The 24,091-nt window shown below is 35.9% G+C and overlaps 1 protein-coding gene across 2 annotated transcripts in view; it reads left to right on the top strand.

Moving 5' to 3' along the window:
• The window catches only part of LOC148946207 (meiosis regulator and mRNA stability factor 1-like), a 344,665-nt gene extending 320,960 nt beyond the window's left edge, over nucleotides 1–23,705 (top strand). For both annotated transcript variants that reach the window (XM_089098280.1, XM_089098279.1), the window contains 2 exons: nucleotides 21,071–21,277; nucleotides 23,446–23,705. In XM_089098280.1, coding sequence (XP_088954406.1) covers nucleotides 21,071–21,277; nucleotides 23,446–23,571 — 333 coding nt within the window. In that variant the 3' untranslated portion in view covers nucleotides 23,572–23,705. The remainder of the gene's footprint in view (nucleotides 1–21,070; nucleotides 21,278–23,445) is intronic.
• The last annotated feature ends 386 nt before the right edge of the window (nucleotides 23,706–24,091 follow it).

The raw sequence follows: 24,091 nt of genomic DNA, 5'->3' as shown, positions 1-24,091 counted from the left end.
GACTTTCAATTTTCAATCAAATGAACCCTCTCTGAAGTTTATACGAGTATCCCTTCTATAAGAACCATATATATCCCTAGAGTATAACTTACAACGCCTGTCCCTGGGCCCTTGGGGGTTGCGTCGATCCTGGAGTTTTAATATCTGATAGTTGAACTATTTTTAACAAAATGGTCACCTGAAATTTTATCGGATGGGTTTTTTCATCCGATACACCCAAAGGCGTACAGGGCGGGAGGGGCTAGTTGCCCTCCGATCTTTTTTCACTCTGAGAAAATAAACTACAACTTTTAATTTCCATTCTAAATGAACCCTCTGTGAAGCTTATACGAGCATACCTTCCATAAGAACCATATAAGCCCCCAGAGCAATACTTACAACGCCTGCCCCAGCCCTGAGGGGGGTGTGTTGACACAGGAGTTTTTCTTATCTAACCTTTGAACTATTTATAACGAAATGACCATATGTAAAGGAGTTTTTGTTATATGATCTTTGAACTGTTTTTTTTTAAAATGGCTACCTCAAATTGGGGGGGGGGCAGTTGCCCTCTGATCACTTTTAACTCTGAAAAAGGGCGCTAGAACTCTTGATTTCAAATCGAATGAGCCCCCTTTGGAGTTTATACGACGACCCCTTCTATATGAAGTGCCTCTGGAAAAAAAAATGCAATTTTGGGGGAGGCTAGCTGCCCTCCAATCACTTTTGACTCTAAAAAAGTGAATTACAACTTTCAATTCCCAATAAAATCAGCCCTCTAGGAAGTTAATACGAGCATCCGTTCCAGAACAACAATATATACTCCAGGGCATAATTTACAACGTCTACCCCTGGGCCGTGGGGGACTGTGTCGACACCGGAGTTTTTTGTTATCAGAACTTCGAAATATTTTCAACAAAATGTCTATCTTAAAATTATTATCTAATTCATTTAGGGCGTGGAGGAGGGGGGGGGGGCTAGTTGCCCTCCGATCTCTTTTGACTCTTAAAAAGTGCGCAAGAACTTTCAATTTCCAATCAAATGAGCCCTCTCCGAAGTTTATACGAGCATCCCTTCCATAAGAAATATATATGTCCCTAGAGCAATACTCATAACGGGTATCCGGGCCCTGGCGGGCTCCATCGACGCAGGAATTTTTCTTATCTGACCTTTGAACTATTTTTAATGAAATGAGTATTATAAAAATTTTATCGGATGGGCTTGGGGGAAAAAGGTGTGTGTGGGGGGGGGGCTAATTGCCCTTGGATATCTATTGACTCTAAAAAATTTAACTGGAACCTTTCAATTTCTAATCAAATGAGCCCCCTCTGAAGTTTATACGAGCATCCCTTTCATAAGAACCATACATGCCCTTAGGGTATAACTTAGATCACCTTCCCCTGTGCCCTGGGGGGTTCTACTGACACCGGATTTTTTCTTATCCGACCTTTGAACTTTTTATTTGAGCCCCTAGGACAGCACTTACAACACCTATCCCCCGGGCTCTGGGGGCGTTTTTGTTATCTAATTTTTGAACAATTCCCAAAACACTGGCTATCTCAAAATTTGTAGCGGACGGGCTTGAGGAAAAAAGAGTGTGGGAGGCTAGTTTAACTCTCTTGACTCTTAAAAATAGAACTAGAACTTTCAATTTCCAATCAAATGAGCCCTCTGTAAAGTTTGCTCGAGCATCTCTTTCATAAGAACCATACATGCCCTTAGGGCATAAGTTACAAAGCCTTCCCCTGGGTCCTGGGGGGTTGTATTGACACCGAATTTTTTCTTATCTAACCTTTGAACTTTTTATTTGAGCCCCAAGGACAGCATTTACAACGCCGGCTCTGGGGGACGTTTTTGTTATCTAATTTTTGAACGATTTCCAAAACACTGGCTATCTCAAAAATTCGTAGCGGACAGGCTTGGGGAAAAAAGAGCGTGTTGGGCTAGTTTAACTCTCTTGACTCTTAAAAAGTGAACTAGAACTTTCAATTTCCAATCAAATGGGCCCTCTATGAAGTTTATACGAGAATCCCTTTCATAAGAGCCATACATGCCCTTAGGATATAACTTAGAACACCTTCCCCTGTGCCCTGGGGGGTTCTATTGACACCGGATTTTTTCTTATCCGACCTTTGAACTTTTTTAACAAAATGTCTATCTCAAAATTTTCATCAGATGGGTTTTGAAAAATGAAGGCGTGGGAGGGGGGGGGGCTAGCTGCCCTCGGATCTCTTTTGATTATTGAAAAGTGAGCTCAAACTTTCAATATCCAATCAAATGAGCCCTCTCTGAAGTTTCTACGAGGATCAACATTATATGCCCCAGGGCGTAACTTACAACGCCCGCCCCCGGGCCCTGGGGGATTGTGACGACACCTGAGTTTTTGTTTTGACTTTTGAGCAATTTTTAACTTAATGGCTACCTCAAAATTTTTATTGGATGCATTTGAGGAAAAAGAGGCTTGGGGGGGTGCTAGGTCTCCTCCAATCTTTTTTTACTCTAAAAAACTGATCTAGAACTTTCAATTTCCAATCAAATGAGCCATCTCTGAATTTTTTACGAGCATCCCTTCATAAAGCACCATATATTCCCACAAAGCATAACTTACAACACCTGCCCTCGGGCCCTGGGGGGCTGTGTTGACCTCTGAGTTTTCGTTATATGGTCTTTGAACTATTTTAAAAAAAGATATCTCAAAGTTCTTATCGGATGGGTTGGCGGGAAAAAACGCGTGGAGGGGGGGGGGGCTAGGTGCCCTCCAATCTCTTTTAACTCTTAAAAAGTGAACTAGAACTTTCAATTTCCATTCAAATGATCCCTCTTTGAAGTTAATATGAGCATCCCCTCCATGAGACCCATAAATGTCCCCAGGGTATAACTTACAACGCCTGCCCCTGGGCCCTGGTGGGTTGTGTCGACACCAGAATTTTTGTTATATGATCTTTGAACTATTTTTAACAAAATAGCTATCTTAAAATTTTTATTGGATGCATTTGGGAAAAAAGGGTTTGGGGGGAGCTGGTTACCCTCCAATATCTTTTGACGCTCAAACAGTGAACTAGAACTTTAAATTTTCAATCAAATGAGCCCTCTCTAAAGTTTGTACGAGCATTCCTTCCATAAGAACCATATATGCCCCCAGGGCATAACTTAAAACCCTTGCCGCTGAAGACTGTGGGGGAAGTGTCCTGCTCAAACATATAATTTCCAGAATTTTCAACTACGTTGAACAAAATGGCTATATCAAAATTTTGATTGGATGTGTTTGGGGAAATGGTGGGCATGGAAGGGGTGTCAGTTGCTATAGAATCACTTTCGACTATTAAAAAGGGAACTAGCCATTTAAATTTCTAATCGAATGAGCCCTTTCTGAAGTTTCTACGACAACGTTGTCTATATGCCCCAGGGCGTAACTTACAACCCTTGCCCTGAGGGCTGTGGGGGATTTGTCATCCTTAAAGACCTAATTTCCAGAACTTAAAACTACGTTTCATAAAATGGCTATCTCAAGATTCTGATTGGATGTGTTTGGGGGAAATGTAGCGATAAAAGGTTTATTATTTGTGGCGATAGAACTTTCTCCGATAGCGCCGCTTATAGCGCTGGAGATTGTGTCAACTAGGCTAGCGCCGCTCTCAATTAATGAGAGAAAATTGAATATGTAGACATATAAATGTGGCCTCTTCTTTCTTGAGCTATCTGGAGATCAGATTCCTTTGGGAGCATTTACCTTGGAGACTTACAAACTAATTATCTATTATTAGACTAGACGCAGACATATAAATGAAATAAACACAGATAAGAAAGACAATAGATTTATTGAACTTACATGCTTAGTTGTACAGCAACGGGTCGCTTCAATGACAATATTGGTGACCGAGATGAAAGAGTTAAAACTTCTATCTCTATGGATCTTCTCAAGTCAAACTTACGATTAAAAAAATTAAAAAACACATCTACCCCACTTCCAAAAGCAGTTCTTTGGTCCTGCACTGTAAGGACTGCTTGCCATTAGCACACGTGGCACAAGGACGTGAATCGTCGTCCAATAGTCTCTTTTAAATGTTTTGATGATTCAAGCATTCACACGGTTTTTTTTTGCCATTTAAACTTTCTTAGAAATGTTGTGCATAGCATTTTTTTGCTACTAATTGTCTTAGCGAAATTCGAACGACTAGCGTCGCCGTTTGACTGAAGCTAGAATGTAATTCCTCTTTTTGCTGATTATGAATTTAGACTCTTGGAAGCGGTATTTGAACTCAATTAGGGGAAGTTTAATTTCTGCCCGAATCATCTTTAGAAGGAAATAATTTTGTATTTTAAACGTATGGTATTCTACTACTGGTGCACATCACCTTTTCCATCAAATAATGACGTCCGGTCATTAGTAACTGCTCATTAGGAGTGCTAAAAATTTTCAATTATTTTTTTTATTTTATTCTACATCCCAATCTAAGATTCATCTACCGGACTAAGATTATTTTTGGTTCTAGGTTAGCTTCTATACTAAAGATTTTATCTTTCTCTTTATCTAACACTGATTACTTTTACATTTCCAATAAGGTTGGGACTATTCTACTTTTACATTAGTTTTTTTTTGCTGTCTGTATGACATACTACATACTATCTACACAACGTTAAGTAAATAACTTGATAATATTACACCTAATTCTACTTGTGGTACATACATGAATGATTTATAACATACAATATTGGGTTCATCATATTCACTGATAACATTAAAACACTTTCACTATTGGTATTTTTGAATTGTCAAAGTTATTAGGAAGTAACACATGTAGCTTCACATCTATTCATCACCTTTCGTGTCCTTAGTGTACTACACCCTCCTGTTGTAAATAATTGTCCTTCACTCTTTTTGTCTTGGCAAAAATTTTGAAGCATTTACGTTATGGTTTCTTCGTGGAACAGTTCGAGTCTAGTTGTCTTTACACGACAGGTTTTCCCTAATGGTCAACTGGTAAATGACCGTTAAATATCGTTCTGTTTAGTCAACTGGGAAATAATTCTTCCCACTACAGGTGTTGGTGTTTTTCTTCTCATCATATCATTTTTAGCATTTTTGAGGCACATAGAGAATATATTCTCGCGTAAAATTATTCATTTGTGCCTTTTGAAACGGGTTGTCGTCATACTATAGTTACTCTCTTAATATATTGTCTTTAATTCAACTTCAAACATCTTCAAATATCATTTGACTTCTAATATCGTTTATCTTGTACTGCTCGATGGGGTTCTCAGAATTAAACTTCAAATTGTCTCTAACATCAGTTTCAAATATCTTCATATGTCTTTAAGTATCTTTCAACTTCAAATCTCGTTAAGTATCGTTTATCATTTTCTGTTCGATGGTGTTCTCAGAATTAAACTCCAAATCTTCTCTAACTTCAGTTTCAAGTATATTAAAATGTATTTAAGTATCATTTAAATTCAAATATATTTAAATATATTTTATCTTTTTCTGATAGATGGGGTTCTCAGAATTAAACTTCATATTGTCTTTAACTTCAGCTTCAAATATCTTCAAATGTCTTTAAGTATCTTTTTAACTTCAAATATCATTAAATATCGTTTATCATGTGCTGATCGATGGAGTTCTCAGAATTTGTGTTATTATGTAGTTCGTTAAAGCACTTGAGATTGAAATATAGCGTTACCTGATATGTAATACAGTTCACGGTCGAAGAAATGATGATCAAAGGTAACTGTTGTTTTCGTTGACGTAGCTGGGATGAAAGTTATCTTGAGTTATGGGGAGTACTCTTCGTCGGTTGAGATATGATGAAAATAGATGCTACTGGGTCGTAACTGTACTGGGTAGCTCATTGTAGTACCCAATAACCAATTTGCCATTTACCTCCTGTAATAAAAATAGCGAGGCAGAATCACACGTTCTTTAAAGTAAACACTCATAGTACAAATAAGTCACGTATTAATTGGGTACATTAATTTCTAAGCTATGAGACAGAATTAAATAAATACACTAATATTAGTACTCACAATGAAAATCTAAAACAGAAATGTCTTCAAATTTGTTTTGAGAACGGAAATATCGATATTAAATAAACATAATTTACCCTAAATTATTAAGTTTGAGGTCTACTGTTACAATATTTTTTCATGCCTGCATTGCTCACGCACGTCCGTGCTGTTTAAGAAACGCATGTTGCAGCGTCATAACCACACGGTTTTACGCAAACAGTACTACAATGAGGGAACAAGACATAACAAGGACGAGTGGAGACCTCTATACCCACTCGTTTTCTGATGTCTTCCCTATTTCTTGGCTTAGACGCTCTCATGGGGCTCCGGGTTTAACGGCTGAAATGCAGAGGTTCTTAGTCTCAGGATTTTTCCGTAATTGCAAGTCAACATTGGTGCCTCATATTCGCTTTTCGAATAAGGTCATTAGATGCAGGATTTCCAAGCTTGCCTCCGTAGATTCCAGTTAATGCCTGGCAAAGAATATAAGCATAATGAAGAACTGACATCAATATCTTTTTAGAAGGCTATTGTTTGAGCAAATCCTTCAGCACTAAATGAATAAATATTATATTAAAGTCTTATTGGAATCCGTTAAGCGAGGAACACCTTCACATTAATAGGGAATTCCTTGTGGGTTTTACTTAGTCGCCATTGGACATACACAGGGTTTCAATCCATATATCTTAACTGATTAAATGGTTTTAAAATTTTACATGTTATTATCGAGGTGTAATTCCACACCTGTCGTTGAATTATACAAGGAAAAGTACCCATATTTTGTTTGGTTATTGTCCCCAATAGTTTTTTGTTGGTGCATCACTTAAACGAGTGGGAGGCACATGACTTAGCCCGGAGTCTGACCAAAATAATAAGAATCTGAACTAATATAAAATATTTTATATAATTAGACGCTTCTGTACTGGTAGTTTTTTTTTTTTTATTTTATAAAGCTGCCAGATATAAGGGTATAGCCTACTGAATTGCATATTTTAAAAACTAAACTTATTTACCCGACGTTCTGAATTAGTCGTGTTTACTTCAGCTAATAAAAACAAATTCGCTCTATCAAAATATACTGAAAACTGGCTGAAATTTGTACGGGTATAATGGGGGTGAACAAATATAGGTTTCAAGAGGAAATCTCTTTAGTATTCACTATATCAGAATTGGATAGTTTAATGTACATGTTGCTCAGATAGATTTTACATAAACTAAAAAAGGGGGAAACAGGAAAAAAAATTGACAAAAATAAACGTTTTTCACTAAATAAAGTACAGTCTTTTCAAGTTAAACATAAACCTTAGTCCAACTTAAATAAATTATCAGTTTGTAAATAGTTTATTGAGATAAATAAATTTTAATTAATAACTTATTGAGAAATTATATTTTAATAAATAATTAAAGTAAAAAATTGAGTACGAATTGATTATTAGAATACTTAAATAAGAATTTGACTGATATTTTAAGCAAGAAAAATGAACAAAACGGCAAGTATAAAGGATGACTAAACACTAAAAACCTAAAAATAGAGCAAAACACGATTCAGATCAAGCTCTAGCTATGAATAGTGTCAGATTATCTAATTTTTAAGTCAAGTTAGGCATATTTGATTTACTTTTGATTAATTTTCTTCATAGTTTAATTTTTTTTCCACTCTTCACGTGGAAGGCAATTTCAGTAGGGATTCTACATCTTAGAAAACTCTTATGCCCATTGTAGAGAGGAGATTTCGCCTCGACTTAAACCATGTATAAAACCATTAGTAAAGATATCACCGTCATCACCTTGCAGTCTTCTTATTGGTAGAAATTAAACGATTAGTAAAAAAATTTTTTTTTTTTTTTGATGACATCAATCTTTGTTTGGACCTGGGTCGATTTTTCATAGAAAATACGAGGGACGAGACCTGAGTCAGTATAGGTAAGATATAACGTGACTTACTTGCGAAAATATGTAACTAAAATTATAGCAAAAGATATGTAATAGATAAACCAATGAAATTAAAGAGCATTTTTGTCATAGAACTATAGAACAGTGATCTCTCTGTTATTGTATATGTCATAGATATAAACTAATGAAATTAAATTTTTCGCCAAGGAGCTAAAGACATTAATGCCTTTGTTTCTCTTTGGAAGTAATGTTTAACACAGAGCTGTAGGACAGCATACGTCATAGATATAATATAATGAAATTAAAAGCTTTTTTTTGCCTCGGAGCTATAAGAAAGTAAATTCTCTGTTTCTCTTTCAAAGCGTTCAGATCCAAAAACGAAGACTTAACTCACTGAAGTTTCTATTCAACCTTTAAGTATTGCTTTGACTGGCCCTGATTGGTATAAAAAAACTAGTTTCTTACACTTGAAGGACTGAGAAATATCCCTTCCTACGGTCGTTTTAAAAAAAAAAAAAAAAAAAAAAAATTGGCCTTGAGTTACTCCCCAGGCTTCCCACAAGACGTGGTCCAAAGCCACTTGTCGTTCTCAGTCGACCACGAGCTTCCTACTTTGGGCCTTTCTCTCTGATCACCAATGTTTTGAGATCACTTGTGTTATTATTATATTTTTTTTTTCATTAATATTGACTTGGTCAACTTTACTTTCACGCTGTTAAATTTATTATGGTGTTAAATTTATTATATTTGAAATTTGTCTTTAGATTAATCAGGGATATTTCCATCTGTCAGGTATTTTAACCGTTCTACCTGACTGTGTCGTTATTTTCTACTCAGTTTCTTGTGGTTTTTCTTTTTCGGTTTTTCTAGCGAAATAAGATCAAAAGTCTTGTATTTTTTTTTAATAAATTATTGCCCTTTTAATTTCGTTTGTTTCCCGTGTGCGGCTGCTGAGGTCGGCCTTGATTTCTCTATTTCTTTAGCTACTATATGGTCTGATTCACTATCAGACTCTTCGGAACTAGTTTCCGACGAATCCGGATTGGAACTTTTAGAGGTGGCACTTTTTGTGGTATCACCTGCCATTCCTTCGTAAATTTCTACTCCCCTGGAAGTAGAAGGTTTATTCCCTAAGTCCTCGTTTTGAGTTCTCAACTCGGGGGATTTGAAAGATTCTTGAGAGCTTTGGGAGGAGTCAAAAGCTTCCGCGGGATTCCTCCATTGTTTGAATGCTATGTCTTCAGGGGAATGGGGCATTTTTTGCACTAGAGTTTCTCTCCATGAAGTACACTGTTTAGGTTTGGCCTTGGATACAGTTATTTCATGATATTGACCTTGCTGGTCATCCGTTGGAGTTTTATTCCTGGGTAATGTACTTTGACTCGTTTTTATGGGAAAATTTATTAAATCCATAGCTTCTCGCAGGTTTGTTTTAGTTAAAGCTTTGGGAGGAGTTTTCTTCACAGTAATACCGGGGGTTTCTACAGCTCTGTTTAATTCTTCCTGTAAAGACAGGGGCCTTTCTATTGGTGTTGCAGGGGAAACCATATCGTCTGGAAATCTTTTGGGGGGAAATAGGGTCGAAATTCTATCGGGGAAGAATTGGGTTTTTGGAGATATTGTATAATCTAAATCTCCTGCGCTTGCCGATGAATAACTTTTTGGACTTTTTGGCGTTTTCATTTCAGGAAAAAATACCGGTATTAAGGATTTTGTCGTTGGAATGACTAAATTTTCAATAGCTAAAAATTGTTTAAAATTTCCCTGATCGCTATCGTTCTCAAAATAGTTGTGCTTGAAATTAAAAGGTCTGAGCTCGGACAGTGCTGATTTGGGGGGCTAACTTTTTGAATCTGATGAATTAGTAGAAAAGGGATATGATACGCATCTCTCTGGGAATTTGGCTATTTTGATTCAGCTAACATGCGTCTTGTAAGTTCTTCCACTATCGGGGTTTTCCATTTTAAAGGTATATTCGTTATCCTACTTTTTGACAATTCTCTACGGTCCTGAATATTTGTTGGAAAGTTTTCTTCCTTCCGTTTTCACCTCTTTCCTTAGGTAAACGAAGTCTCCTACTTTGAAATCTATATTCCCCTTAACTTTGGGTTGGTTTCTTAGTTCTTGGTTTATTTTATTTTATGCACAACATTTCTAAGAAAGTTTAAATGGCAAAAAAAAACCTTCCGTTTTCGCCTCGTTCTTTAGGTAAACGAAGTCTCCTACTTTGAAATCTATATTCCCCTTAACTTTGGGTTGGTTTCTTAGTTCTTGGTTTATTTTATTTTATGCACAACATTTCTAAGAGAGTTTAAATGGCAAAAAAAAACCGTGTGAATGCTTGAATCATCAAAAACATTTAGAAGAGACTATTGGACGACGATTCGCGTCCTTGTGCCACGTGAGCCAATGGCAAGCAGTCCTTACAGCGCAGGACCAAAGAACTGCTTTTGGAAGTGGGGTAGATGTGTTTTTTAATTTTTTTAATCGTAAGTTTGACTTGAGAAGATCCATTGAGATAGAAGTTTTAACTCTTTCATCTCGGTCAGCATTATTGTCATTGAAGTGACCCGTTGCTGTACAACTAAGCATGTAAGTTCAATAGATCTATTGTTTTTCTTATCTGTGTTTATTTCATTTATATGTCTGCGTCTAGTCTAATAATAGGTAATTAGTTCGTAAGTCTCCAAGGTAAATGCTCCCAAAGGAATCTGATCTTCAGATAGCTCAAGAAAGAAGAGGCCACATTTATATGTCTGCATATTAAATTTTCTCTCATTGATTGAGAGTGCCGCTAGCCCAGTTGGCAAAATCTCTAGTGCTATAAGTGGCGCTGTTGGAGAAATTACTATTACCACAAATAATAAACCTTTTACCGCTACAACCGAAGTGTGTCGGAAATTTGAGGAAAACTGCGAACTAGTTAGGCTATTTAAACTTTTTAATTTGAATTTAATTGTAGGAAAGATACAGATATATAAAAAAATTGCTTAGGCTTATAACCACTAAACTATGATAGAAAACCCCTTATATATTATAGGATATAATAGCCTAACCCAAAATAGGTTAAGTAAAATTTTAAGTTGATATAAACGCAAAAAAATATGGACGAACTAAATGAATTATTAATAGTGCAAAAGTTAGTCGCAAAAAATATAGAGATTGCAAAATCTATCCCGGAATACAATGGTCAGTCAGATATTGACGAATTTAATATCCAATTGACCCAGTTTGTACAGTTAACAAAAACAGACGTTGGAGCGTTAAAAGACATGCTGCTTCTACGATTAAGAGACCAGGCCTTAACCTTTCTAAAACAGGTCGAACATATCATAGGCAATAACACCAACTTGCCAATAAATACGGTATATGACTTGTTAAAAGCATTCAAAGAGAGATTTATAGAAACCATTTCAATAAATAAATTAAAACATTGATTAGTGAACTTTGATTTTTAACAAAATATAAGTGAATATCTGGATAATACATGCATTTCTGTAGAAGCAAAATACGGAAGTGGTTCCGGACAACTGTATGAAAAAGTCATACTAAATACCTTTTTGCAAGGGCTACCCCCAAAACTATATAGAGTATTAATATCTAAGAATATTCAGACGTTGGATCTTGCAGTCCAAGAGGTAGAGCGACTAATCGAGGTTGATAAAATAGTTTCTAATCATAGTAATGCAAAAATAAACAGCATCGGCGACTCAAACACGAACCCAATCTTCAAGGCCGATCAGGCATCCCCAAATTTCCTTTCAAGGGATAACTCCCCAGTAGCACAAAGAAACAAAACGCCAGAACCCGCTAGGCAGAAAACAGTACGTTTTCAGCCCATTAACCCTACAATAATAATGTGCCATAATTGCAATCGTGTTGGCCACATAGCGAGAGAGTGCCACTATGTCCCCAATCCCATACCAAGAAATGCTGTCAGTAATACGCAAATTACGGCAACCATTTGTTCGAAAGAACAAATTTTAGCACCGGTCGTGCAATAGGCTATAGCCAGGGGGGATTGCGCCAATCAGTACCTTATAATGCGTACCAAGTAAATCTGTATAACCCTATCCCCAACAGGTAAATTATTTATCGGTTTGAAAACACAAATACTCGCCAAGGCCAATATAATGCAAGGGTATAATACAAAAATGATGAAAATTTTCTAATGATACATGAAAACTTTACAAGCCAACAGCACTGGCGATCAGTGCCAGCAAACAGCACTGACACGAGACATCCACGTTACCATAATAATACATAGCGAAGACAGGCAGACGTAAATCATTTAAATATGCCTACGGAACCTAATACGTCTGAATATCTATTACAGGCACCAACACATGAAATAAAGCTTCAGGGAAACACTTCAGGCCCCTCAAAAACATCAGTTGGACCCCGGGGGTGCCAGGAATATTTAATAGGTCCAAAACAATACTAGTGCCTTCTTGTAGTGATATTATTAACAAGTTACCTATATTTAATGATTTTTGTGTGGAAAACGTTTACTTTACGGCCTTAGTTGACAGTGGAGCTACTGTAAATATCATAAACTCTTGCGTATTTAATATGTTGCCTCTGCACATTAGGCGACAAAAGAACTCTAATAATCCCAATTTAACAAGCGTTACAGGTCATAAATTAAATGCAAAAGGGTCAATTTGCCTAAACGTAAAAAGAGACAATAGAACCTTCATGACAAATTTTATTATATGTGACAATCTTCCATATGAACCTATTATAGGGGCAAATTTTTTATGGTCTAATAAAATAATATTAGATGTAGCCAATGAGAAGCGTGTATATCCAACTAAGGTAAGAAAAGAAAGTTCTACGCTAAAGAATCTTAACAGATGTTACGAACATAACATAACAGTAAACAAAGTTTCTAACGGTATAATGGCGAAATATTTTGAACTTCATGTCTCGCAAAGACATGGCATAATTGGAAATTTATTCAATTACCCTAAGAGATATTGCAGAAAGGAAGTATATTTAAATAATAACAGTATTGAATCTGCAAAAATAAAAATAGGAAATATACAACAGTACAGGTTGAACGAAATTCATAAAATAGCGGAATTATGGAAGAACATAATAAAACAAAACGTGACGCCACAAGGTGCCACAATGGCGCAGCATAGCGCCACTATGAATTTAATAAGCAATTAAAATGAATAAAAATATAACGGATTTGCGACAAGGAAAACAAAAATCCCTCCCAAAACGATGCAAAAAATTCAAATATCACAAATGATCGAGCCAATAGTTAGCAAATCAGAAATATGGATTGCGACACCGTCTGAAATACCTGAAAATCTGTTATGCGAGGAACAGATTATATCTTATGACAAAGGGGAAGGTTTTATTTGGGTAACCAATAACCATGAAAACGATACAATTACAATTAAAAAGGGGACTTGTTTAGTCCAAATCGAGGTTTTAACGGAAAATGATTTAAATACATGGGAAAATTCTAAAAGAAACCTAGTTAACGGTATTAAAACTTCAAATAACGAATATCTTTTAACTAAATCGCAATTTTTAAAAAAATTTAAAATGGATCATATTACTGATATGGAACTTAATAAAAAATTATGCGAATTATTATGGAATTTTAAGGTTGTATTTTCTGAATCTGAAGATGACATCGGTTTAATACAATTTTACTAAAATTAAATTTTGACGACCGGTAATCCCGTAGCAAAACAGCCATATCGTGTGCCATATAAGCACAAAGAGTGGTTAAAAAATAAAATCCATGAATTAGAAAAAAACGAAATTATTCGCCCAAGTATAAGTCCGTATAGTGCACCAATGATCTTAGTACCAAAAAAGAATTAAGATCTCAGACTTGTGGTGGATTATAGGGCCCTCAACAAACAAGTAGTTAGCGACAAATTTCCTCTACCAAGAATAAATGAAATTCTTGACTCAATTTCAAGCAAAAATAAAATATTTACCTCTTTATACCTTACCCAAGTCTACCATCAAGTGAAAATAGCCGAAAAGGATGTCCATAAAACTGCATTTTCAGCATCCGAATATGGATCTTATGAGTAGTTGAGGGCACCATTTGGGCTCAAAACTAGTTCAAGCGCATTATGTAGACCCCCGTTACACCTGTTAAGAGGATTAAAGAATATAACTCATTTTGTTGATGATATTATATGCGTGGGAGAAAACACTGGGCAACACTTAGCAACATTAGCTGAGGTGTTCGAAAAGTTCAGGCAAGGCAATTTATAATTCCGACCTGAGAAAGTTAATTTATTTAAATATAAAATTTCATTTTTGGGAGTAGCAGCAACCCAAAGAGAAATATTCCCGGGCGCTGATAAAAGGAAATGTGTTGTTGAGAGCCTCAAGCCCCCCGGAACTATGAAAGAATTAAGGGGAATTTTAGGCCTTACTGGCTACTTTAGAAAATTCGTTCGTAATTATTCCCAAATTGCGAAACCCCTCACGGAATTAACGCAAGGAAACTCCCATAGTGTTACCTGGTCCCAGGAAGCTCAAACTTCCCTAGACCGATTCAAAAAGGCACTCACTTCTGAACCAATTTTGTTACTCCCTGATTTTGAAAAAGGAAAATTCTTCATTACCACTGATGCTAGCTCAAAAGGAATAGGCGCCATCCTTTCGCAAATAATCCCGGTAGAAAACCCTAACCCTCTACAGGGAACGCCTAAACAAATAGAAAAAGTTATTTGCTATTCAAGTGAAACTTTATCAAAGGGCGAAAGCATTTATTCCGCCACAAACTTAGAATTGCTATCTATTATCTACCACTTGGACAAATTTAGGCATTATTTAATTGGTAGAAAATTTATATTACGATCAGACCATAAAAGCTTGCAGTACCTGCGCACATTTAAAAACCCCACAGGAATTCTATCTAGAGGGATTAGGAAAATACGAGACTTAGATTATGAATTTAAACATCTAAATGGAAAACAAAACTTGCGACTTTTTGAGTAGATACCCAGAGAATAGTCCATCGGAAACTGAAGAAAATGAAGTTAATGCTATTAATGCTAAAAGCAAACATGGATGTAAGAAAAACAAATTCAAAGACGCAGTAAAAGAAATAAGATTAACTATTGTTGCTTGTCTTTGGAAAATATAAAAAGAAAGCAAAAAAATGACGAAGTGTGTGTATCACTTAGCGATTTTTTTGTAAATGACAAGGCGCTACCGGATAAATTCAAAACTCTTACAAAAGAAATCGAAAATTTTTGCTTTGATCTGGACGAAAAATTACTACGTAGGATCGTGACTGCTCAAACAAACAGAAACCAAACGTCAATAATACCTGTGTTACCTCAGAGCTGGATAGGGCCTGAATTCCAATAGTTCCTTTCGGATCCGGGCGGAAATCTAGGAGTTATGAAAACGTTCCACAAAATAAAACAATACTTTTACGTACAATCGGAACTAACAAAGCTTAAAGTCTTTGTTTTTAAATAAAAAACGTGTACTTTGAGAAAAATCCCCCCAGCTTATCCAAATCCTCCAATGGGAAGGGTCCCCTTAGCAAAGTACCCCTTCGATATTATCTCATTTGACCTATACGGGACAAGTGGAGGCTTAACTGTTTCAAGCAGAGGTAATTCTTGCATTATTTCGGCTGTAGAAAATTTTTCAGGATTCACTTTTGCAAAAACATTCAAAAATCAAGGTGCTTATGCCACAAGTAAGGCATTAGAAAAGTTGTTTTTACAATTTGGCATTCCTAATAAAATTTTGAGTGACAACGGGAGCAATTTTGTTGCAAAAGTAACAAAATATTTAATGAGTTTCCTTAATATAAAGAAATTGGTGACAGGGCCGTACCACCCACAAGCCAATGTCAAAATATAAAACAGGAATAAAATTTTTTCTAACTTTATAATTATTTATACGAAATACATTTGGAGCGACTGTGATATATTATTACCTAATTTTACTAACGTAATCAACACTGCTTATTCCGAAACAACCAGAGAAAATCCATTTTATTTACTTTTTGGTCGTGATTTTAGAATCCCGTACGATAGGATTATTGAATCTCGGCAGTATTATAATAGCTCTGAAGATTATAAACAAGAATTCATAAAAAGGATGAGGAAAACTTATAAAATAGTTAGGCAAGAGTTGGAAAAAGTAAAATAAACCAAGAACTAAGAAACCAACCCTTCTAAATGTTTTTGATGATTCAAGCATTCACACGGTTTTTTTTTGCCATTTAAACTTTCTTAGAAATGTTGTGCATAGCATTTTTTTGCTACTAATTATCTTAGCGAAATTCGAACAACTAGCGTCGCCGTTTGACTGAAGCTAGAATGCAATTCCTCTTTTTGCTGATTAAGAATTTAGACTCTTGGAAGCGGTATTTGAACTCAATTAGGGGACGTTTAATTTCTGCCCGAATCATCTTTAGAAGGAAATAATCTTGTATTTTAAATATATGGTATTCTACTGCTGGTGCAGAAAGGGGGCGTGAGAGGGGGGTAGGTTGCCCTCCAATCACTTTCGACTATTAAAAAGGGCAATAGCCCTTTGAACTTCCAATCGAATGAGCTTTTTTTGAAGTTTTTACGACAACGCCTTCTATAAAAATCTTATATGCCCCCAGGGAATTGCTTAAAACCCTTGCCCTAAAGGTTGTGGGGGAGTGTCCTCCTCAAAACATATTTTATAACTAGAAATTAACTACACTGAACAAAATAGCTATCTCAAAATTTTGATTGGATATGTTTAGGGGAATGATAGGTGTGAGGGGGGGATAGTTGCCCTCCAATCACTTTCGACCATTAAAAAGGGCACTAGCCTATTGAATTTCCAATCAAATGAGCCTTTTTTGAAGTTTCTACGACAACGCCTTCTCTAAAAACCTTATATGCACCCAGGGCATAACTAAAAATCCTTGCCCTGAGGGTTGTGGAGGAGTATTCTCCTCAAAAACATATTTTGTGTGTGGAAATCAACTACGCTGAACAAAATGGCTATCTCAAAATTTTGATTTGATGTGTTTGGGGGAATGATGGGCGTGAGGGGGGCTAGTTGCCCTCCAATCACTTTAGACCATTAAAAAGGGCACTAGTCCTTTAAATTTCCAATCGAATGAGACCCCTTTGAAGCTTCTACGGCGACTCCTTCCATATGAAGTGCCTCTGGGAAAAAAATAATAATAAATAATGAAACATTAGAGCCGTATGGCCTTTACTATAGGCAACGCTATAGCATTGCCTCTGATGATGAGTTAAGTGCTACTGAGATTAATTGTGGCGTGCCACAAGATTCAACACTTATGCCACTCTTTTTTATTATTTATGTCAATGATATACAGTTTATATTGCATGGACCACCAAGTAGCTGTTGCTTGCTCTGTGCTAATAATTTACCTGTTGAGGAAGAAAAGTCTGGCGATGACCTGGTGCAAAGGTTTGCTGATGATGCAGCGATTGGAATAGCTGATGATGATTTTTCTTCACTTTGCAATAAACTTCAATTAGCTATTGATCGAGTTTATAATTGGATGGATGCCAATAAGCTAGTTATCAATGTGCTTAAATCACAAATTTGGTTTTTCCGCGAACAGGAAAATCTCACCCAGATGTTGGGGGCTATTAAAATCGAGAGGCGTGATCAGAAGACCTGAGACGGGTTTCACTAAATACTTGGGACTTTTGCTTGATCAAAATCTTTCTTTTAAACATCGTGTGAATGCTGTATATTTGAAAGTTTCAAGGAATTTCGGTATGATTAAGAAACTTAAACATTTTTTCCCCACAAAAATTTTACGCCTGCTGTATTTTTCTCTGATCCAATCGTATCTCAAATATTGTCCAATAGTTTGGATGTCAACATTTCAAATTCATACTCAAAGATTGAAAAAAATTAATGATAAAGCACTTTTACTTATAGGAGATGGGGATTTACAATCAACAGATAGATTACATGAAATTGCCTGCTCTGTTTTTGCGTACCGATTTCATTATGGCCTTTTACCTGAGTATTTTTCTAATTTGTTCTAAAATATTTCAAATCTTCATAGTGTAAATATTACAACTAAAGATCAACTTAACATTCCTCCTACAACTTGCATATGATCCGATTTTTCTATTGATGTAGTGTGCTCTAGGGTGTGGAATGCGTTGAGTAAAGATTTCAAAGAGAAGAGGTCAATGTATTTTGACCTGTTCTCTTTTAAATAAGTATTTTGATAAAAAAAAAGTATTTTGGGTCACTAGGTTGATTGTTGTTTTTGTTGTTTTTTTTCCTTGGGGGAGGGAAGAGGAATGGGTTAAGGAAAGGTTGAAGGGTAGATAAAGATATGTTAAAGGGAATTATGTTGTTTTGGGTTCGTTTCCTTTTAATTCCTTTTATTGATTTGGATGATTTTGGTAGTTGGGTCTCATTTTTGGTAGTGTGGAGTGAATGGATTTGAATGCTCACTTAAACTACAGCAATTTATGTTACCTCAACAGGCTATAGCCTAGAGGAAAAGTGTTTAGTATTTTAAAGTGGTTACTTAATGATTGTATCTTTTTTGTATGAGTTTTTTATATTTTTATTACATCTATTATTAATAAAACTGAATCGAATTGAAATTGTATTGAATATAAAGGAGAAAAACTTTTGTTTGTCAAAAAGAAGGCTGCTGTGCCAAGATGGCGGCATGCCTATTCCTTTCTACCCTTAGCAGAGGTCATTGTCCAGGGTTCTGGATCATCTGCCCTTCACAGTTGTCCCTCTAGGAAGGGATTTTCCCGTTCGGTGCGCTGCAGCACCGAGCAATTTGACCCATTACTGGGGGAAGGCTTGTAACCGCCAGGAGGTGTCCACTCGCCAGTGGTCCCTATACGGTGTACGTTTTCCTCCTCTTTTGCCTGTATTTATCACCCCTGGGCTAGGGTGTCCCAGTTTCAATTTTGGACCCTTAGAAACTAGATTCCCCCTTGGTCCGTGCCTCCTATGGAGGTACCTACATATATTAGGGTTTTTCCCTATCCGCCACCTGGGGATGGACTGAGTGGCCTGGGGGAGGTCCTTTACTAAGAAGATGGCTCAGTCATCTGATGAAAGATTTGTTAGATGAAAGACTTAATTACGCACGGACATCGAACACAATATATGCAGCTGTTTGCCAAGTTCTTAGCAAATTAATCTGACTGTAAAGAGTTTGACACATGTACCCTCCTTCCCCTTTTTTAGAGGTTGGATTAGGTGCAGACCCTAAAAAGACACAACTATGAGCACAGCTCTGACTTCCGAGTATTATTGGTTTGGACCTCCTTGCTTGTCCGCCGTTGAGGCCAAATTGATTCCAGAATCTCAAAAGGTGTATCCTAGATACTATATATTTTTGCTCAATAAGTACGAGCGAGATGCAACAACTTTTTTGGAAGATGCTTATAATTCAACCACCGCCGCCCCTTTGATGACAAATGGTTAAGAGGTCCCAAAGGCACATCTAGAAGATTTAATCTCAATTCAATCGAAATCTAACTAAGATTGGGTTGCCCCTCTGCTACATACCCTAATGACGAGAGTTTGGGGTCCTTTACTTCAAAGGAGAGATCAGGTCCTGCTCTCTATGAATTCAACCAGAGTCTTAATTGGTCTAAAATGAGCAGCCATTCAAAAGTCTGTTCTGGCTGGTGTCAGAATGACGATAACCCAGAAGCCCCCTGTTCCACTTGGTAAGAAGGGTAATTACCCCCGAAAGAAAATCACTTTATTTGCAACTAGAATTTCATGAAGTTCCATAAGCATCAAAAATTTCTAAGAAAAAAATAATCGGAATTTAGGATTTCCAGTATATATACAGAACTTTCCAATGCAGAACTTTCGATCTTAGTCCCTAAAAGATTGTTTTAAATCCAAAGCGATTTTTTTCCAAAGAGAGGATTTTTTCACGGGGAATATTTTCCGTGGGGAGGAAACTTTCGGAACGAATTTTCCATGAACAATATTACACCATAGGGAAAGGCATTTCGTGGCATGATTTGAAAAACAGTCAGAAAAAAAAGTCTTTCGAACTGAAAGTTAGGAGCAGCATTAAAACTTAAAACGAACAGAAATTTGCCTGTATATAAGGGAGGCTGCCCCTTCCTCTACCCTCGCTCTTTACGCTAAAGTTTGGCTTTTTTTCCAATTTCTCGGAATTACGTATTATATGATCAGTAAGAAATTTACTATCGGAGCTGGCATAGTTTTATTCTTCTTCCCATTTTTACTGTTTAATAGGCTAGAAAAATTCATCTTTTTTCGATAATTACGGAGACCTTTCCAAACTTCAGGGAAAATACTCTTACCCGTCTTATAATCCCCAGTCTGTGAAAATGTTCTGTATTCCCATATCTTATTGTTACCGTGCTAGCGACGAAAAAAAAAATAAAGGAACAGTGCCAAAAACAATTTCGAAGCAACAGTGTAACAACTGAAGTCGTTTCCATCTGAAGATAATTTTGAGTGTAGGTTAAACTGATTAAAAAGACCTATCCATCCTTATGACTGAAACATTCTTTTACAAAACATGCTTCTGAAGCTCAAATGAAAAGAGAAACACGCTTTTGCAGTTTTCCTTCAAACCTTGGTTCTTTTCTTTTAAACTAAAATCCTTTTTTTCTGTTACTCTGCTTAATTTATTTTGAAAATCCAAAACTAAAAATTCATCATGAGCTACCAATTGGGTTGAAAATGATTTTCATGCCAAAAAGTGGTGTTTTTCCAAAATATTTAGAGTAAATACACTTAAAATTATTATTAATTTTATAAGTACTGTCACAGCACAGTTTTGGAAGAAATTTAAAAAAAAAGACAACTTGTCAATACATAGCCCAGGGTCACGTGGTAACACTGATCCTGATGGCATATCATTACTGCCAATTTGATAGTATTGCGGTGTACCATGTATGTTTCTACATAATATAACAATAAAATTACCATTATCATACTGTATTTTTACAGATTGAATTGCCATTTTCAATATAAATGATTCCGTATTTATCAATTTAACTGATGATTGGACTCTAATAATATTTTTTAGTGAAAAGCCATACATTTCACCTTTGCAAAATTACTTTATAAGAATACAAGTACCAAGAGTATTTGACGCGCTTGGCTTGTCTTATTCCTCTTTCTCTCTCGTGGTTCCTCAAAAATAGTTCAGCAATCCCTTGTCTGTGTTCCTATTTATCTTTTCTAGGTAATGCAAGCAGTCCAATCTTATCCACCTCCGGTCGCCTCTTACAACGTCATTCCTCATCGAATGACCCAACAATTTACTCAGCAGCAACAAGTCGCTGCTTATCCTTTATCCGTTCAATTTGGGCTCAATTTTCAGCTAGGTATGCACAGCCCTGCAGCATTGCCACACACGTTTATCAACGGCCAGCAGCCAAATATGATTGTTGTAAGTGACTTCTACCCTTTTTTTTAAAACTAGTTAAGCTTAAGTCGTCAACATAATTGAATAACGAAGAAATTTAGCTATTAATGGCTTAACAGATACTAAAAGAAATGTTCTGCCAATAAATTAATTTGTGTATAAATTCTTATGTAACATTACGCTTCTTGACGCAAAACTACGATAAGCCAGGGAGGAGATATGTTGCATTGAAAATAAGAAATAAACTACTATTTTAATGGTATTTAAACATAGCTCAGGTAAAAAACTTTGCTATATCTCCGGGTGATCAAGAATACTTTTTTTTTAGTAATGGAAACTTCCTATTGAGCAATTCTGTGAGGATAACAAAAAAGATTGCATGACAACATTGACATGTTCGAAGGGATTGGAGCAAAAATACCATACAGCTTTGTATATACAATAGCATTTGGCGGTATTTCAACATTTCTTTTAGAAACCTATTCTAGCAAAGATGATTCTGGATAAGATAAAAGCAAAGTTTATAAGGTGTTTTTTTTTTCATTTTTACCTAATACAAATAAAGTGTCAAACTTTAAGAAATTGAACAATCACTGTGGGCCTGCATCTTTTAATACCTTAATTTTATTTATCTTAAGTTAAACTGGTGCTTGTGGCACTGTGGTGTGCTGTGTGATGCTTTGTATTAAACTGTGCTAAGTGGTCATTATTCGTGGGATGTGAGGGAAACAGGAAAAAAAAGTTACAAAAAAACTAATAGGTCCTTGTATGCAAAAGTGCGTGATCTATCTCCAGCCCAACTTAAAGGAAACGATGAAAAAGTGAATGTAATAAAAAATAAAATAAATTCTAATGTCACAGTCAAACCAAAATACTGATAGAATTTGCTCCTTATTTATAGAGCAAGTTCCCTAAATCTTCTCTGGTTTCAATTGATATCGAGGTCATCTGACGGCGGTTAGACTATTATTCGTAATTTAGCAAGAATTACCTTGAACTGGAAATAAAAGTTTGGGTAGTTAGTGGAAAGTATGCTTGGTTAGTGGTTTTTAGTACCAACTATAAACTATTACTTCCATGGTCTTTGAAAAAGCCGTAGGCCTATGGCACCTATTTTTCTTATGACGGATATGAATAATTCCATGTAATAAGGATTATTGAAAACCCCGCAAAATCACAATCCAGTTATCTTGATCATGTTAATGGAAGTTATCTGGTTTTCAGATACTTTCCCTTATCGTGGGCATTCGAGACACTTTTTATGGTAGATGGCTGTGTACAGGGTTGCCACCCCTAGTTATTTATCACTATTTTGTGATATTCTATATTGCGTAAACAAAAAGATCACTAAATCAGCACAAAAATCACTAGATTATTGAAGAAAATCGCTAAATCAACCCAAATGAAAGTGATTTTTTTCTCGCCGAGTGGCAACCCTGGTTGTGTGAGCCAGCTTAAATTTCTACTGATAAGGACAACTGTTTTTTTTATGTTGAGATAGGACTAACCGCAAATGCATTATGGTACTGACGCTAAAAGAATTACAAACGTGTGTATCTCTGAATGTTAGGCTATCTTGCCTATTCTTTGTTTTTCAAATATAGCTAAGCCGACTCTAACTTTGTTCTTTTCCATCAAAAGTGCTTCGATGAAACTCTTTCTCACTAACACTTCTTTATTCTTTTTTATCTTCGAATGGCAGTCCGAAATACCGAATGCCCATAAGAACTAAGCGCGTTTTGAATTAGCTAGAGCGTATCTAGAGGATAAGCTTAGTAGAAACTCTCGTAGAAGGAAACCTTGCTTTTACTTTTTTTCACTATAAACCTAAAAAAAACTCACTTAAGACTTCTTTTAGGATTAATGAAAAAACAAGTTCAATACTATTCTAATATTAAAAAACATCGGCTCAAGTACAATTCATTTTTAGTATCTTCCTGTAAAAAAAAAAATAAACACAGTTCTCTACTGCTTCTTGACTCATGCTGCATCTCTAATAGACGTAGACCTTATTTAGGGGAGAGCAATTGAAGTCATGCATTTTTCTAAAGACCAAACTATCATAAAAAAGTATAAGAAATATTTTTGGAGCTCAGCATGTAGATAGCAGAGATTCAGAGTTCATTTCTTTATAACCCCAGTATTTTCTTCTAAGAAAGTAGCCTTTTCTAGTTTATTTAAATTTTTTACAGGTTCCAAACTATACGCAAATTTACCCCAATTCTGAGCAAACCGACTTCCAAGTCCATGAAACTAGCTCTGAAGCCTGTTCATACCAATTTCCAGCCGCTCTGAACTATAACGTTGTAAGTCAATAGTTTTGAAGATAGTCGTCATAAGTTAATTTGAAGTTATTAGGGTGTGAAGAATCTGTTTAGAAACTAAGATTATGTTATAAAAATATTGTTATAGTTAATAAGTTTGTTTCTTAAATATATGCATGCAATCAGAACTCTCAATAGCTTATTCCCACGCATAGAGGTAAGTTGAAGATAAGGTGATTGACAAAACCTCTCAATATTTCAGAAAAAGTATATACTTCATTTATAGGGCTTCAAACTCAAAACATTCGTACAATTACTTTTACTATATGGTCATTTAGTAAAAAAAAAAAAATTATTTTTCTGTTATTATTTTCATAAGAAAAACTATGTTCTGAATTCTCCTTCTCTGATCTCTCTCTCTCTCTCTCTTTCTCTGGCAGTCAGTTCAGCCAAACAGGCCAGATAAGGCTATACAGGTCACCTGAAGAAGGTAGAGCAGGTGCAGCACAACTAGTTACACTTCAAGTAAATGAAAATGTTCTGACATAACCTACCGGTAAATCTTCCATTATGC

The sequence above is a fragment of the Artemia sp. Qi Xiang Cuo genome, chromosome 12, assembly GCF_049724085.1.
Source record: "Artemia sp. Qi Xiang Cuo chromosome 12, ASM4972408v1, whole genome shotgun sequence".
Taxonomy (NCBI): Eukaryota; Metazoa; Arthropoda; class Branchiopoda; order Anostraca; family Artemiidae; genus Artemia; species Artemia sp. Qi Xiang Cuo.
This window is presented reverse-complemented; position numbering and strand designations above follow the sequence as displayed.